Below are 18690 nucleotides of genomic sequence, written 5' to 3' on the forward strand. Positions count from 1 at the left end.
GGCTAATAATTCAGGAGGTCTAATAATTCTGACTTTTAATGCATATCACAATTTCCTAATGGATACAGACCTACTTTTATTATTAAACCTAACAAATTCCATGACCTTCCACATTAAACAGTAAAATCCATTTTTATGACTGGATTGCACCTTCGTAGGGCCCTACTTCAGTTATTTTAAGGCACTTCCAGCACCAAATGCCATTTTATACATGCGACATCAGCATCAGCTAAACGACTCATGGATTATCCGGGCACGAGTGCAGACGTTGAAGTATGCTGATTTATCTGAGGTCTGAAATGAGTTCATACGAGCTCCATCAATCAGACCCATCATGCTGCATATTAGACCCGGCTCCAGGCGCCTGCTTTTTTCCAGAAGTGCACTGTATGGATGCTGTGCCCGCGACATGTTGGACCGCACTGGTGATCTTTTAGCACACTGTGGGTATATGTAGCCCTGGAGATACGCAATTATAAACTGTGTGCTGCATAATGTGATTGCCAACTGTGAAAAGCCACTTCAGCCGCTGTGGGGATTAAGGAAATAGTTCATCCACAAATGAAAACCTTGTCGTCATTTGCTCAGCCTCGTGTCATATCCAAGCTTTAGACTTTCTTACTTGTAACTCAAATGTAACTTTGTGGAGAGTATCATAGTTGCTTTTTGTAAACTTAATGACAGTGAATGAAGCTTTGAAGAGCTAGCTCAACCCAAAATTACAATTCTGTCAATAATTACTTTTATCATTGGAACACAAATTAAGATATTTTAGATATTCAATTCAAATCAATTCAGCTTTATTTGTATAGCGCTTTTACAATGTAGATTGTGTCAAAGCAGCTTCACATAAATGGTCATAGTAACTGGAACAGTGTGGTTCAGTAACTGGAACAGTGTGGTTCAGGTTTTAGTGTTTAAGTTCAGTTCAGTTCAGTTTAGCTCAGTTCAGTGTGATTTAATCATTACTGAGAGTTCAAACACTGAAGAGCAAATTCATCGATGCGTAGCTCTACCAATCCTGAACCATGCGAGGCAGTGGCGACAGCGGAGAGGGAAAAAAAACTTCACCTGATGGGAGTGAAGAAAAAAACCTTGAGAGAACCAGACTCAGTTGGGCACGACCATTTTAATTTCTCCGCTGGCCAAAAGTCTTGTGCAGAACTTCATTCGCCGTGGTTTAGGGTGGAAGATGGCCTCAGCGAAGACTCGTCTGTCCCTGGAGCGTCGCTGGAATCAGACTCATGTTCTCCACTCCCCACGACCATCAGCGCAGCAGCAGCTCAGGATATGGCCTGGTCCCGGATATGGAATCCTTGGGATCATCACGTTGCTGGTCTTGGATCCAATCAGTGACTCCGCATAATCTGAGGACCTCGGGATGAGTATCCCCAGGTGAAAAAAGATCTCTGACTTGCTACTGTATATACAGCAACAGTCCTGAGACATTCAAAGTCCAGAAAAGTAGCGAATATAGATATATTGTCAAACATTCCATGTGGCTTCAGTGGTACAGCTATGATCATGCGAAGCTCCAGTAACACTTTTGTGCACCAAGCAGCTCTAAAAATGACATTGTTTGCCTCTGTCTTCCTCAAAGAATTAGAGGGTGTTTATTTTTACTAAATATCAACATCTAATGTTGTTACAGGGGCAACACGGTGGCTCAGTGTTAGCACTGGGTTGCAGCTGGAAGAGCATCCGCTGTGTCAAACATATGCTGGATAGGTTTGTCGGTTCATTTCACTGTGGCCACCCCTGATGAACAAAAGGACTAAGCCGAATTAAAATGAATGATGTTACAGCTTGATGTTGTGTGGATATTACTACTATGACGTCTATCACATGTTGGATTTTGGTTGCCAAACCTAACGAATAAGTGAAGTTTCACAAACTAATTTCAAGAGCGGCATGTAATATGATTGACTGCAGCTGGTCACCAATCTACAATTTAGTTAGCCAATCAGATTAATCCAAACTCACTATAACTAGCCTAGCTAGAACTACTCCCTTACCTTCGTTTTCTGGAGAAACCCCTCATCCACCCCTTCTCCTTCTTTCCTCCTTTACTATGGGGAGCTCTCGAGAACCACCTGATCTCGGGTTCCCCTTACATGCTCTATAGACCAGGTGGGAGCCCTAGGCTCACCTTCTCTACCAGAATAGCATGCCAAACCTGCTAACATTTGTCAAACAATATCCAAGTGTGAACTCTTGAAATGTCAGTATTTGACGTCAATATGATGTCGGTTTAAGATGTTGGCTCTACCTTGGATTTTAGTTGCTTTCCAATAAAACCTAAAACCACCCAAATATCAATGTCACTTTTTGACGTTATTGAACGTCAAAATGACATTGTCCTTAGACCCTGGCTAGACAATGAATTTTGGTCACCTGACGTCAAAAAAGTAAAATACAAATGTTGTCAAAGCATTCCATGTGACTTCAGTGGTACAACTTTAATCATGTGAAGTTCCAAGAACACTTTTGTGCAACAAGCAACTCTAAAGATGGCATTGTTTGCCTATATCGTCCTTGTAAGATTAGAGTGTGTTTTTTTCACTGGGCAATACGGCACTTGCTGCTGACCTTAATTGCCATGTGTTGTACTGCATATAGTAAATGCAACATTCATTGTGAAAACGTACCCCCGTATACATTTCTGGAGGGTGCGAATTATGTAGCCAGTGCTACGTACGGCTGCATTTCGTCTTTAAAACAAACTCTACTGGGCGGTATGACACTGCTGATGGCTTCTGTTTCTTTTTGGGCTACAAGCTGACTGCTTACCTTCATGTAGACTGCTTTTATGCTTTTACCAATATGCCCAGTAGCTTGCCACGTACGTCTGTGTACTTGAGACACAAATAGGAGTTGACTGCGATGGGGTTTGAGTTTGGCAAAGAATAGTTCCAGAAAGCAGGTTAAACAAAAGGCATAAAATAAAATAAACTAGTAAAGACCAAGGTGAGAACATCAGGCAGTCGCAAAGGTTTTTCTTTTTTTAGATTGCTTTTGAAAACACTGTTGGATGGGTTTAGGGAAGGGGGTGATTGGGTCAATTGATGCTTAAGAAAAAAAAAATCAGATATCAGTCAGTTGACAGTAGCCTCTGGTGAATTTACGCAAGAACAGCTTTGCTCAAATGACACTTGCGAGAGAAATTTGAGATCTGAAGCGTAAACAGCGCCCTCTGGTAGATTCACAAAAAAACAAAAACTGCAAAAAACATACCTCCTGTACATAATGAGAGCTCGGTTCTTTGTTCACTTCATTTTACTGTGAATTGTTTTACAAACAAAAGCACAATTCAATGCTGGATTTTGGGATTGAAAGTAATACAGTGCTGTGCTGACTTTATTATTTACTACAGTCATTATGTCATACCACGCAAGTGTGAGTAACTGTTACGTGGTCTCTATTGCTTTGTCAGTTATATGTTACTTCATAACGTGGTGCGGTGGTGCAATGGTTAGCACTGTGGCGTCAAAGCAAATAGGTCGCTGATTCGAGTCCTGGCTGGACCAGTTGGCATTTCTGTGTGGAGTTTGCACATTCTCCCCATGTTCTCGTGGATTTTCCTCCGGGTGCTCCACCACAGTCCAAAGACATGTGATATTGGCAACACAGGCTTATTCTGAAAGCATAGCCCTATGTACATTTCTGGATATAGCGAATTATGTAGCCAGAGGTACATATGGCTGCATTTTGTCTTTTAAATGAATGCTACAGGGCGGGATGCTGTTCCTTTTCACGCTTATCAGGAGCTGACCATGATGACAGACAATTCCAGAGTGAGAACGTGGTAAAATCTGAAGACGTGGTAAAAATCAGACAAGGGCTTTTCTTTTTCTGGATTGCTTTTTAAAACTGTTGGTTGGGTTTGGGGAAGTGGGTGGGTGGGTCAATCGGTGCTCTTGAAAAAATTATTGGTTAGGTTAAGAGAAGGAGGAGGGTGGGTCAGTTGATCGAACTGTCAGTCATTCAGTCAGCCGGTCAAACAGTCAGTTGACAGCGGCCTCTGGTGGATTTACGCAAAAACAGCAGATGAAAATGGCACTTGCAAAATTTGCAAAAAAGCACACACAGCGGCCTCTAGTGGATTTGCGAAAATAAAAACTGCAAAAAAAAATGTAGCTCCTGGGACATATTTCGCAATCTCCAGAAATAGGGGTGTCAAGATTTTGATTTATGCTAAATTTCGATTATCGAATCAAAAAATAGAATTGTCGATGCTGCCACACCCCCATGTCATGTCAGCTTGGCTTGATTGACAGGTGGTAATTATGTGTGTATCTTGCTTTTATTCATTTACTGTATGATTTGTTAATGGTTAAAACAAAGACCATGCAGGTCAGGTAGTTTAAACAGTAGGCTACAAATAATTAATTTGTCATTAATTAATTAATTATTCATTATCGAAAATCGAAATGAATTGTGCCTTTAGAATCGAAAATGTAATCGAATCGAGGATTTGGAGGATCGTGACACCCTTATCCAGAAATGTATAAAAAAATTTTGGAATGAGCCTGGGTTTATTTCGCTTTGGCGACTGCTCATAAATAAGGGAATAAGCCGAAGGAAAATGAATTATTTTTACTTCATAACAAGACCTCAATGTATCACCAGAGCCAAAGATTTTAATTTTATTATGCATTAATAATTTTATAAACTTGAATTTTATAAATCACCTAAGGCCACAGCTACAGACGAAAGTCTTATTTAAGGCACTCCCAAAGAAATAAAATATCTTAAATCAAAATGTACCCCTTTTATTTTTTTTTAAATGTGTATAGTGGTGCTTATTAAAATCAATGTATTGGTGCACTTTAATATTTTATAAAAATGTATTCTTTAATCAAATACCATAAACTTTCATGCTGCCTCGAAATGACTTTTCTTCACTTCTGGTCACATGGAATGGCTTTAGGGCGGGGCTATCAGTGCTGGTCTCGTTTCTCCCCTGCCGTTGCAGGAATTAGTGGTTTGAATGTATATGATACGATTCCATCAGTGTAAAAATCATCTGAAAAGATTCTGCACCAGATGGGTCAAGAAGTGATTTCACTGGACAGAAGTCCCCAAAAACCTTTGTTAACAACACCATCTTCCAACAGTCCAATCGGTTCCCAAAGGACAAAATCATGCACCAAGCTCATATCAGTAACCATTTGGATGGAGCCATTGGAACCATTTCAATTGGATGTGTCTTGATAGGTGGTGGAAGGCTATTTTAACTTCTGTTCATAGCCAATCAGCGTGCTCACTCTCTCCGAGAGCCAAAGCTGATTCTACATGCTTCAACATCACTGTCAATTTCAAATCAAATCAAATCAAATCACTTTTATTGTCACATCATCAGCAGCATGTGTGCTATGATGAGTGAAAAGCTTAGGTGCTGGCTCCAGACAGTGCAAAATACAGACAGTGCAAAATACAGACTTTGCAAATACAACAACCATGTGAAATTGACAGTGATATGTACAATGAATAGGTGTCCACATAGTTGTAGGCAGTATTGTTTTAAGTTTTACGTTTTAAAAACAACATATTCATAACTAACTACTGTATGACTTGCAATACACTGACCTTGAGCTAATCATTGGCATTCAAAATTAAAGTTGACTTTGTACCGCCTCCTACCTAGGCTCACAAAAACATATCATTACTCATTCTACAAGAGTTTTAGGATACTATGATTAATTTTGACAGACAGGGCCATGGGTGGATGGCGTCTCTACTCACCCGATGAGACTCGCCTGGCCGTGGTTTAGTTTAAAATTCACAGGGATCGCTCAGGGAAAGGAGGAACATAGCAAATGATTAGCCAAGCGATTTATTCAGCGGCCGCCCCAGTGATTCTTCATGTCTGAATGCAGAAACAGTAAGACATGCTGTAAAACAACAGAGGCACTCGAGAGGTTATAAATCTTGGCTGCGTTCGGGACTGGAACGAGGCGACGTCTCCTTTATCACCGCTGGCCAAACACCAACATTCATATCAGTGTCCTTTAATTAACAAATATGCACCATATGTACAGTTGAAATTAAAATGATTTTAATTCTTATTAAAATGTTTTATTAGTGCTGTTAAGTAGAGATTTTTTTTCAACACATTTGTAAAGAAAGTATTTTTAAGAGCTTTAAAATGCTCTTTTTTAAGCTTTTAACATTCTACAAGATACTAGTATTCAGCTTAAAGTGCAATTTAAAGGCTCAACTAGGTTAATTAGTTTAAATAGGCATTTGGTTAACCATGCAAGTTATTTGACAACAGTGGTTTGTTCTGTAGCCAATATAATAAAATCATTTTGCTAACACTTTAGTTTAGGTCATAATTCACATAATTATAATTCTCATTCAGTCTGTAAGGTAGAGGTTGGGTTTAGGTTTTGGTTAGGATTAGGGATCTACACTACCTGAGTCTTGTCACCTATCCAAGTTTTAGGAACAACAAATAATAACTTAAGTTAGTTGATAATTTCGTATCAGAAGTGCTTTATATGAAAGGCAAAGGCCTCTAGATTACACTTGTTTTAACAAAATAAAATATGATCATGCCTTGATTTTTAATTATTTAATAAGGATTGTAAAGTCCGACTTTGCTTAGACAAAAGTCTTAACAATATAAAGTCAACCCAGGCTCATTCTGAAAATGTACCTCTATATACGTTTTTGGAGACTGCCAAATACATCCCAGGAGCTAGATTTTTTTAATTTTTATTTTTTTGCAGTTTTTGTTTTTTGCGAATCCACTAGAGGCCGCTGTGTTCTCACGTAAATCCGTCAGAGGCCGCTGTCGACTGACTGACTGACTGACTAACTGACTAATCGACTGACCCACCCTTGCCCTTCCATGAACCCAACCAATAGTATTTTTAAAAGCACAGATTGACCCGGGTACTTCCCAAAACCCGACATTTTACCACATTCTCACCCTGTTATGTACTTGTTTAGTTAATTTTTTTGGATTCTTTTGGACTTTGATGTGGAGGCTGAAGTATGAGTAGCGTTGTCCTGCTGAAGAATTTGCCTTCTCATGTGGTTTGTAATGTCATGGGCAGCACAAGTGTCTTGATACCCCAAACTGTAATTATTGTATATTATAACATAATATTGTTTTAAAATAATAATAAAAAACTGCTTTTGTTCCAGTCAAACTAAAAGAAAAGACTTTCTCCGGAACAAAACATATTATAAGCATTAAAGCTAGGTATTATAACTCTGAAAATGTCTTTGCTTTGTTAAAAATCACTTAGGGAAATAAATAATAAAAACAACAATAAAATAATTACAAAAAATAATATGGGACAAATAAGAAAATAATGAAAATATTTTCAAAATTGCTAAAACCTTCAACTGTATGTTTGTGATCCCACAGATGGATTGTATATATTTTTAACGCCTGCAGATTGTGCAAAATGAAACCTAACATGATCTCTTGTGGCAAGTTGTTGTTTCAGAGTGGTTGTACTTCATAATAATAACCAGTAGAGGAAAGCAGAGAGCACCAAAGATAGCAGTGATTGAAGATTGCATGCGAACCGCAGAGAAAAGCAGTCACGACTGGCGGTCACGACTGAATAAAGCTGTCTGGGAGGGAAGTGGAGTAGGTTTGTTTAATGTACACTGAGCATTTAGCTTACTCTTGGTGTTTTTATTGGCTTTTTTTGGACAGCCGGGATTATGAAATGAGGTTGTCAACAGTCTCGGCTTAGAAAGGAGAGAGAGAGAGAGGGAGAGAGAGAGATTGTCGTCTGTGGACCAGCGTGTCTGTTCATGGTCTGACAGTTCCCTCTTCTGCACTGTCAGAGGAAAATAACGCCAGCAAAACTGCAGGGAGCAGAAAAACAACAGCGAGCGATGAGACGCGGCCCATCAGGCACACATATCCTAGATGTTTGACAGGAGAGGCAGTCGTGCAAATCCTTGTCCGCATTCAGATTGGAGTGTGTGTGGGGTGACTGTGTCTCTTGGGTGAGCTGTGTGCGCGCGTGTTTGTGTGTGGGTGGGTGGGGGGTGATTGTGTCTCTTGGGTGAACTGTGTGTGTGTGTGTGTGTGTGTGTGTGTGTGTGTGTGTGTGTGTGTGTGTGTGTGTGGAAGGCAAACATCTGTCCTCATCTCTGCTGGGGCTGAAAGGTAACACTCTCAGAAACACATCAGGGAGAGTTTGAATTTGTGTGCTTGGAAATTGAAAAGACTGTATAGCATCAGTTCATCTGATATGTTGGGCTTCGGCATTAGTGATTACTTCATTTATTGAGTCATGGGTCAGAATTTAATTCAGTGTATATTTCTGCAAGTAAATTTTTTGAAAGTGATTGATTTTGTTTTTTAAATATCTAAGTAAATATCTAGGATAAAGCACATTTTTGTGACACTTTGTGACATTCTTTTCATTCATTTATCACAGGAAAAGTAAAATGTAGTCAGCTTAATTGAGCACACCGCTACTAATAATCATACTAGTGAAATTTACCATTATAAAATAGAATTTAAAATAAAAAAGTCAAATGTATTTGTAGTTTTTTTGTTTGTAATTCTATTAATTTAGCAAAATTATGTAAAATATTGTTGTAAAAAATTTAAAAAGCATTTTGTTTGTTGTTTTAATTTCTAATTATAATAATACTATATTATTTTTATATTTTCAGAATTAAATTTTTGTTTTTAAATGATTAATAAATTTGATCATCAATTAATTAAATTATTTAGATCTAGATGCCTAATTATTTATTTTAATCATTGTATTATTATTTGAACCATTATATTAATTACACACACACACACACACACACACACACACACACACACACACACACACACACACACACACACACACACACACACACATATATATATATGTGTGTGTGTGTGTGTGTGTGTGTGTGTGATTTTTTTTTTACTGTTAGTAGTAGTAGTAGTAGTGTTAGTATTTATTTACCAATGCATTACTAATATCTAAATATTCATGTTCACATTACTTAATTCCTCTTGAATTAACAACAACTAACAATAAATTACTTAATTTTCATTAACATTAACAAAGATTAATAAAAATACTGTTACAAATATACTGTTAATTGTTTGTTCATGTCAGTCAGTACATTAAAGGTGCAATATGTAAGTTTGACACCCATGCAAGTGCAGGTTGCCAGAACAGGAGTGTGCCTGACTGTCTAGCTCATGTGCTTTATTCAGTGGTAAATGCTAACAATGTGAGTTTGAATGCCTTTTAATATGACATTTTCTGCAATACTACTGAAAACAGCAGCCGATAGTTTACCTCGGATCTTAAAAATAAATTAAACTGTTTGAAATAGAATTTTAGAACTGTGATTCAGTGCAAGCCAACACATATCAGTGATACAGCATCTACATTTAATAATATTAAAGATGTTTAATATGTATTAATTAGATTGTAAACCTTACCATTTTGTTGGAGTGCAGTAAGTGCACTATTCTATGCTTCTGAATGGCTGTATTAACATTCTGGTTTTGTCTGGGTATTTCATCACATAGCATGTTGTTAGGCTCAAGGTTGCAATGTTACCTGCTCATCAAATGTTTACGTTCATATTATTTATATTTTTTGCTAATTAATAACCTCATGTGGAACTCTGTGGGCCCTATCATACACCCAACGCAATGTGGCTCTTTAAATAGCAAGTGCATTTGCGCTCATATGTGCGCCCATAGGCGTTGTGGTCTAAAAAGGAAGCCGTTCTAAGGCGCACTGCTGGCGCGTTGCTATTTTGAGAAACTATAATAGATTTTTCATTAGACCAAAGCAAACCTGGTCTAAACTCGCGCCTCGCTTACACACTGCTTAATAGCCTACACTCAAGATGTAGAGCAATACACCAATATCTTTACATATGAAGAAATTAAATTATTAAGGATAGGCCTATATATAGGATATAATAAGAATATATATATATATATATATATATATATATATATATATATATATATATATATATATATATATATATATATATATATATATATATATATATATATATATATATATATATATATATATATATATATATAATATAAATATAAAGGATTAAAATATCACAAAACATATTATTTTCTAGCCTACATAAATATGAAAAACCACTTCTTTATGCCTTCATCTCGGGAGGCTTTTTTTAGTTCATTCATAACAATCTGCTTTAGTGTAATGTTATTATTATTAGCAGTATTATTTATTATATCCATATTTATATTTGTTTTATTAACATTTTCAAGCTTAGATTTGCCCACCTTCAGATTTTAGACCAAATGGGGCACAGCATGTGTTTAAGGATATAACTCAGGTTTTTAAACACACTTCGTTATTATTGTTCATTTATTCGTTTGCTGGAAATTAGAACTGAATTTAAAAATAGTTTTTAAACAAATATTTGTGCTTAACAAACAAAACTATTATTTATAGGCTAAAGGATGTCTGTGCATAAAGGTTTATCCACGAGAGCGAAAGTGAAAGTAGATAGATTATCTCTCATTCTTGCGTTGTAGATACTCTGTTTAACTGTTTTCTGTTAAAAAAAACTGTTAACTGTTAACTGTTTGCTTGTGAAATGCTCAGTTTTTCCACTTACACTTACTTTACGTCATGTAAATAGCTAATGCGCTTATGGCGCAGCGCAACTGGCTCTTAAAGGGAATGGGAGATGAGACTCTGATTGGTTTATTCTCAAAACATACCTATAACTCATTAAGAAAATAAACTCAACCCTTTTAGACCATGCGCCACGGCGCAAAGCAGGTTTTCCCGTCCTTAAATTAGCTAATATGGAATTAGCACGCCCTGAAAGCATTTGCACCATGCGCTTTCCATTTAGCGCATGGACCGCCAAAATAGAGCCCTGTATCTGCATCTCATTTCGGAGTCTGCTAATGTCCACCGGAGGTCACATTTCAGCCCTTGATGCATGCTTTGAGAGCCTTCTTGACTGAATGAATGAAATATGTGGTTTTTCATGAAGGCAATGCCGTTTCTAAAATAAAATTGGCTAAACTGCCATTGGGCGGGTTAAAGAAACCAACACAAAGACAGTCTTATTGGCACGTAACGGACATTTTCAAAGCAGAATATCTGACTTCAGCATTGCTTTTCATAAACAAGAATTTTCACTTAGCATGCTTCTGAAATATCTGCAAACATATTATGGTACTTTTATGCTTTATAAGAGTCAAAAACTTACATACAGCACCTTTAAGTAACATTAATGGACCATTAGTTTGAAATGTTACCGTTAAGGCTACTTGCTACTAGTTAATTTTATTAATTTAATTATAATGGTGGATTCAAATAGTTTTGTTCTCTGTCTGTGTTTGTGTTGTTCATTATTATTATTCACCCTTGCAAACTGCAGACAGTCATCTTACTGTTTTAATTTAGCGTGCTGGAGTTGATTAAAGGCTGTGAGTCTCCAGAGTGTGGTTTCAGTGCATGGGCTTTACTGCACTCCTGCACTCCTGCGTCCCTGAAGACGCTGATCATTAATTCATGAACACCGCTTTCCCACAAACTCTGTGCCGTTTTCTCAGGAGCTACAACAGGATGGCAGGTCACATGACCGAAGTCAGCTGATTTTTATCTTCAGGCCCTGAAAACACACAGCGTCTCCTATTAAAGGTTCATTTTAATTAATCATTTACAGCCCAAGCATTTTCAAAGCCACTTGGATGCCTGTTTCATCTAGTGTGCATAATAGGGCTAGTTGCATAAAAACGCATCTCTGTTTTCTAAGATCAAACCAGAGCTGTTATTTTGAGTTGTGTTTGTGAACTCTAGCTCAACTGTGCATTAAATACAGGAGATAATCTGAGATCATGCCAATCTCAAGTCTATAGTGTACATTTAATCCTCTGAATGGCGGATTTTCTCTTTTTTTTCGAGGCTGAATGTCATACTAGCAGAGTATTATTGTTTCTAGGTATTTCTGCAGCAGAGGGGGGGGGGGGTTCTAGGATTTCAGGTTTCTTGAGATGCAAATCGTGAATCGAGGTTGAAATTATATACACTGTAAAAAATACAACATAGGCTCATTGTGAAAACGTAGCCCCTAAATACATCTCTGAAGAGCGTGAATTATGTAGCCAGAAGTACGTAGGCTGCATTTCATTTTTTAAATGAACACCACAGGGTGGTACGACACCGTTCCTTTTCACGCTTACCAGCTGACCGCTTACCTCCATATGGATGACTTTTTTGCTGTTACCAGTTTGTCCAGTCCCTCCCCATGTACATCGGTGGACTTGAGACACAGGGAGGAGTTCAAGTCCAGCGAAGAATGGTTCCAGAAAGCTGGTGAGAAAAAAACAGAAGGCAAAAATCAAAATAAGGAAGTAAATAATAGGGTGAGAATGTGGTAAAACATGGTAAAAATCAGACGAGGGCTTTTCTTTTACTGTATTGCTTTTCTAATTTGTAGGTTGGATTTAGGGAAGCAGGTGGACTGGTCAATCTGTGCTTTATAAAACACTATTGGTTGGGTTTAGAGAAGGGGGAGGGTGGGTCAGTTGATTGGTCAGTCAGTCAGTTGACAGCAGCCTCTGACAGATTTACGTGAGAAGAGCAGGCACAAATGGCACTCGCAAGAGAAGTTTGAAATTTGAGATCTTAATAAGTGTACACAGCGGCCTCTTGTGGATTCACGTAAACAAAAACTGTCATATTTGATGGTCTCCAGGAACGTATATGAGGTATGTTTTTAGAATGAGCCTGGGTTGCAAATATATCCCTAAATTAGCAGTTTTTAATATATATATATATATATATATATATATATATATATATATATATATATATATATATATATATATATATATATGTATGTATATATATATATGTATATATATGTATGTATATATATATATGTATATATATGTATGTATGTATATATATATATATATATATATGTATGTATATATATATATATATATGTATGTATATATATATATATATGTATGTATATATATATATATATGTATGTATATATATATATATATATATATGTATGTATATATATATATATATATATATATATATATATATATATATATATATATGTATATGTATATATATATACATATATATATATATATATATATGTATATGTATATATATATACATATATATATATATATATACATATATATATATATATATATATATATATATATATATATATATATATATATATATATATATATATATATATATATATATATATATATATAATTTATTTATGTTTTTAAATTGCATTATGGAATCTTGATCTATTTTCCAACCACTTTTACCCTTGTTTGAAAAAGGGACTTTTATGAACATTTTTTATTACTTTAAAGTGTTATAGTTTCTGCCTTGGTGTTGTATATTATGGTACAAAAATCTTGTAATAAATTGGCTGTACATTTTCTGTTATTTTACAGCCTTATTTCTCTCTATACTATTAGTTCTTATGCTTTATATTATTTTACTGTACTAAAACGCCAATAAAAGCCACTTTGTTAAGCTGTAGAGTTGAATATTTAACATCAGAAGTCCACAGAGCAAATATCAACATCCAATAATGCAAGCCACAACCATAAATAAAGAGAAAATACAGTAATTAACAGATTTTTTAATGCATTCCTAAGATTTAAATGTAAAATACAAATGCGTAATTTTTTATTTATGTTATCAATGAGACAACAACATAGCATATCACTTATTTCACAATTACAGGTACGTTTTAAGCATTTCCCTAATCATTTTCCCTAAACAGGACTGATATACATCAAATATATCATGGATTCTTTCTACAATTAATACGTTTTTATGTTAAATAATGTAAATTGCTTAAATTAGGTTGGGAACATTTGATTGTCACTAATTATTGTTAAAGCTTTTTCAACCACTAACAGAGTTGACAATTTCCACCAAGTTGTGCTTTAGTTTAAGATTCTAACCTCAAACCAGATGTCACATGGCATGTCTAAAACAGAATGTTATGTATTTTCCATCATATTGTTGTTTTTAAAAAGTGAATGAGAGATTCACTGAAATATCACTATAACAGAGTTGACAGTTACCATTGCACAGTTTAAAGGCTCCCAAAGGCCCTTGAAATGCGTAACTTTGTTCAGTGTGGAACATAATTTCATCTGAAACTTGGACAGTTGCTCATTTTCTCGCTTTTTTAAATTAGCCAATAGTGTTTTGTATCACAGCTCTGCCAATCAGAGTTGTGTATCGATATGGCAATATTGATGGCATCCTTAACTATATCAGAATGGACAGAACTTGGTGGCAAGGGGTGTCCTGTCACTAGTACCATATAAGAGTTTGCTAATCATAACACACTTGTAAAGTTTACCAATGACAATTTACTTTATCATACCTGGAACTAATCAAGCTATTTGTGCCAGGGTGGGGAGAAAGGGATTGTAATAATGCAAGTTATGTGAAAAAGAAAGAATTATTCAAACCAACAAACCATAAGAGTATGTTCCAGTACATCCTCAAAACAAAAAGAGTATAATATGACCACATTAACATTATAAATGGATTTTTTTCTCCTCAATAGACTGTTTAACAGTTCATCCCCTATATAGTGCACTATGAGCTATTCTCCAGAAGATCTGATGAGCAGCTGAACTGCAAAGCGATGTCTTAAAAAAACGAATGTCTTATTAGCGTGAGAAACTGCAAGTGTTGAATGCAGTGTTTATTTTAGAGCATGCTAGATTATATATAACCTTAAGACTAACATATTGATACTAACACCCGGAAACATTTGATTTCAGCGGGAGTTTGAAATGCTTCACATACTGTTTTTCTTTTTAATTGTAGCCAGTTTTCAGAGTTTACCATGCTGTAGGCAGTATTCTAGTGATGCACACACACACACACACACACACACACACACACACACACACAAAGTGGAGTCATGTGCGGATCAGTCCATGTCATGGGACTGCATGGGGATTAAACACATCATTTGAAATTATGCTCAGCACATTGCGCATACACACACACAGACACACACAGACATACTGTACTAATATCATGGCCAGCACGTTATACTTTCTTGATCTGCACAAACTGATCATTTTTGCTTTCTCTGACCTCAGTATATTATCAGGAGCCACAGAGATATGTGTTTTTACCTCGTAAAGTACTGGTATCCATTGACTTTCATTTTATGAACCACCAAGGAGCACAGATTCAACTAAAAATCTTCTTTAAAGGTGCAGTATTTATGAGTGACCTGGTGGTTGAACTAGGTAGTGCAGTCCAAATTTAAAATATTGCAGAGGGTGTTTTTTGCATGTATTTTACAATGTATTTTGCAGAGATTGATTACACAATCATAGCGTAAACGCAGAAGGAAAATTGCCAAAGAGAGCGTTCACATTCACGTTTTTGGAATGTCTACTGCGGCCAATCAGACGCATTCACATCTGTGCTGTTTATGAAAATGAATGCCTTTGAATCCTTCTTCAGACACATTTAGCTGCTGCTTGTTAGTCAGGTAATTTGATAAACCACTGTGAGTTTACCTGCACACTCTGCGTTCAGCTGTGTGAGGTGTGTGCACATGAAGGAGCGCTCAGGTCAGTCGGAAGCAGCTGTTTCTCAATTTGCGTTCTTCAACGTTCTTGCGTCCTCATGTTCTCATGTAACATCATCATCAACTGCCAAAGTTTAGTTCCAAAACTCAAGACCACAAGAACGGAGGATGCGTGAAAGTTCCCGGATGTGTTCTTGATATGGAGGACGCATTGATACAGAAATCATTGTGGCTGAATAAAGGAGGTGGGAAGCACAGCATTCTATATAGATTTATTTTTGAAGTTCAGAGATATAACTTATCTATCTCAGGAGTTATCCTAAATGAAACAGTGAAAGTAATCATTACCATGTAAATCTTAATAAAGGCATAACACGTTAAGGGTGTTTTTTTTTGCTGAAATTTGTATTAAAATGTGTTTTATTTGTATTGTGCAATGTATATTTGTATGGTCTTTATGTATAGTTTATATTGTAAAAAGGAGAAAAACAATAAATCAGTGTATGAATGCTGTAATGTTTAAAAAAATTTCCGTTAAAAATGTGTGAAGGTCATGTGACCATCAGGAAGAACGCAGCCTCTCATCTCTCACAGGACGCATTCTCTGTTCTCGCGCTCTCCCAAGTTCGTTCTTTAGAGGTAACTTGACAAGATCCGATCTCCACAAGAACATGAGTCCATTCTCTGCATTTTTGGGATTGAGACAGATTTAAGTAACCAACAACCCTGGTTATTCATGGGCCGGTATGTGATTCTGACAGTATGATAACCTTGGATAAAAATATCACTGTTTCACGGTGTCGCGATTACTGCTCTAAAATAGATTCATTTTAAATGTCTGGGTAGAAAACAACACAAAAAAAATTTCCTTTGAAAACAATATATTTTATTTTTTTTAAGATTTTAAATATGTTGGTGCAGTAAACACGTCAGGCTAAATAATGAGAATTAATCACTGACTGCTGTTTTTATTAGTTTAAAAAACACTGATTTCTTTACTATTTAAATTGTCATCTTTGGATATATTTTGTGCTGGAGATACTGTTGTCCTAAAACACAAACAAAAAAAGGAAAAAAAATCTTATAATAACTTAGGAACGGTGTTACAGAAAATTTTGGCAGTTTTAAAACCTAGACCTCTCCAAACTGCGATTTACCTTGAAAATGGTTATTGTCCCATTCCTAGCCAAAGTAGTTGTTCATCTCACAGCATGCATTTAAATGTAAATCTCGCCATGCAAAAGTGTTCCTTTTATATCATCAGCATTTGTAATGTAGTCAAATGTGTAAACAAAGCTGCAGTTAGCGCTTCTGCCTTCGGATCGTAACGTTTTTGGTCCATCTCTGGGACAAAAGCAGGTACATGAATGCTAAAGTTGAAAACCAAAGTGAAACCATCAATTCCTTTATGTTTAGAGTTCATTTATGAGTAATGATGTCAGAATCGTCGGTCCGGAAATTTTCTAGATATTTTCCAGTATCACTGTTTGAAAGGGACTATTGAGGCAACCTTCAAGACTTAAATGAAATACGCTGTGTTTTCCAACAAGACAATCCAGCACGCCTGAAATATTGGGTGAACTGGCCGTGGCCGAGGTTACAGACCAAAACAAAAACAGACATTCTGACACAGAACGCACATTTTCAAAGGAGAATAACTGACGTCAGCATTTGTTTTTTAGATAGACAATTATGTTCACTTAGCATGTTTCTTAAAAATCTTTAAACATATTATGACAATTTTGTGCTTTAAATGAGTCAAAAACTTGCATACAGCACCTTTAATGATCTACTTCATTATAAAAAAGTCACCTACATCTTTGATGGCATAGGGGTGAGCAAATTAACAGCAGGTTTTTTTTAAGGCTTTACTATTTCTTTAAACCAGCTACACTTGCATTCTCTGCTAGACATCATTGCATGTAAAAGTACTTACAATTGGTTGCATCATAATGAGCAGAACAGAGCTGAAATTGGTGTAAAAGCAAGCACTATGAAAGCAACTGTGGCGAGAGTGGTTTTTACAATGTGAATAGGATCTCTTTCTCAGCTCTCTAACATCAACTGAATAACTAAAATATTAAATATATTGCACAATAAATTGTTTTTGACAAACATAGCAAGACCTTACTCATCACTAAGATGACAAAATATACATTAAATACCCCACAAAAAAACATATACTAGTCAGTATTATTTATTATACATGGATTTATTAATATCATCTTTTTAGGTCATAAAGGCTTGGTTGTGTTTATACGATGCAAAGCAATGTGTCCTCATGCTTCACAAATCATGTTATTTTGTCGATGTGCTTTCAGAAATTGTAAATATTTTAAAATAGGCACTATTTCTAAACAACTACATTCTCAACTAAGAAAGCCTCAAAAGTACAGTATGTTGTCCAACAACAGTAATATTTGTCAAACTGTAGTGTCTCTGCTTGTTGCTTGCTGTATGTGGGCAGAGTAATACACAGAGGTGAAGGGTGAAGAGGCCTTTGTGTGATGTTACCTGCAAAATATCGCACGGCTATCAGCCAATTACATTCAAGAACCAGACAGAACTGTATATATATATTGCATATAGAAATCTCTTAACAAATAAATTTTTTTCTTGGACAACCAAAAAGAAATATGAAACGCTGTTCTTATTCTTTCAAAGGATCTAGAGAGAGAGAGAGTTTGTTAGTATAAGCATGTGTGTGTGTGTGTGCGCGTGAGAGAGAGAGAGAGAGAAAAGTGGGAGGGAACTGTGGCTCGGGACAGCTGGGCAGTGAGATAAGAGTGTCAGAGTTAGCAAGAGATCGTGAAAGAGAGAGTTTTCTGGCTTCCAACACAGTGAAACTATGAGGTGAACATCCAAGGGTGCGTTTCTGAAGCAGACCTGAAATGAATGTAAGTTTGAGGCATGTTTTTTTCCTGTTGGCGAGACGGAGGGGGCAAGCTTTGGAATGCTGGGAGTGAGGAAAGTTGGAAACTTCATTCAAGGATGTAATGTTTTTATTGGATTATGTTTTTGAGCTCATAAAGTCTCCCAGAGGAAAACATCACTGCTCAGAGGCCGCTTTTAAGATGCTCTTTAAGACATAATGGTGTCGGATTGTTAGATATTCAC

General features: G+C 36.2%; 1 protein-coding gene across 5 annotated transcripts in view; it reads left to right on the top strand.

The window, feature by feature from the left end:
* Positions 1-18690, top strand: part of osbpl10b (oxysterol binding protein-like 10b) — a 106187-nt gene that overhangs the window by 51775 nt on the left and 35722 nt on the right. Inside the window, exon 1 of one of the 5 annotated variants that reach the window (XM_073926480.1) lies at positions 18365-18470. The exons of the other annotated variants lie outside the window; for them this stretch is intronic. Within the exon in view, the coding sequence (XP_073782581.1) occupies positions 18465-18470 (6 nt within the window). The 5' untranslated portion in view covers positions 18365-18464. Of the gene's footprint in view, positions 1-18364; positions 18471-18690 lie in introns of those variants that run through there. 5 annotated transcript variants of the gene reach the window in all.

This window comes from Danio rerio, chromosome 16, assembly GCF_049306965.1.
Source record: "Danio rerio strain Tuebingen ecotype United States chromosome 16, GRCz12tu, whole genome shotgun sequence".
NCBI lineage: Eukaryota > Metazoa > Chordata > Actinopteri > Cypriniformes > Danionidae > Danio > Danio rerio.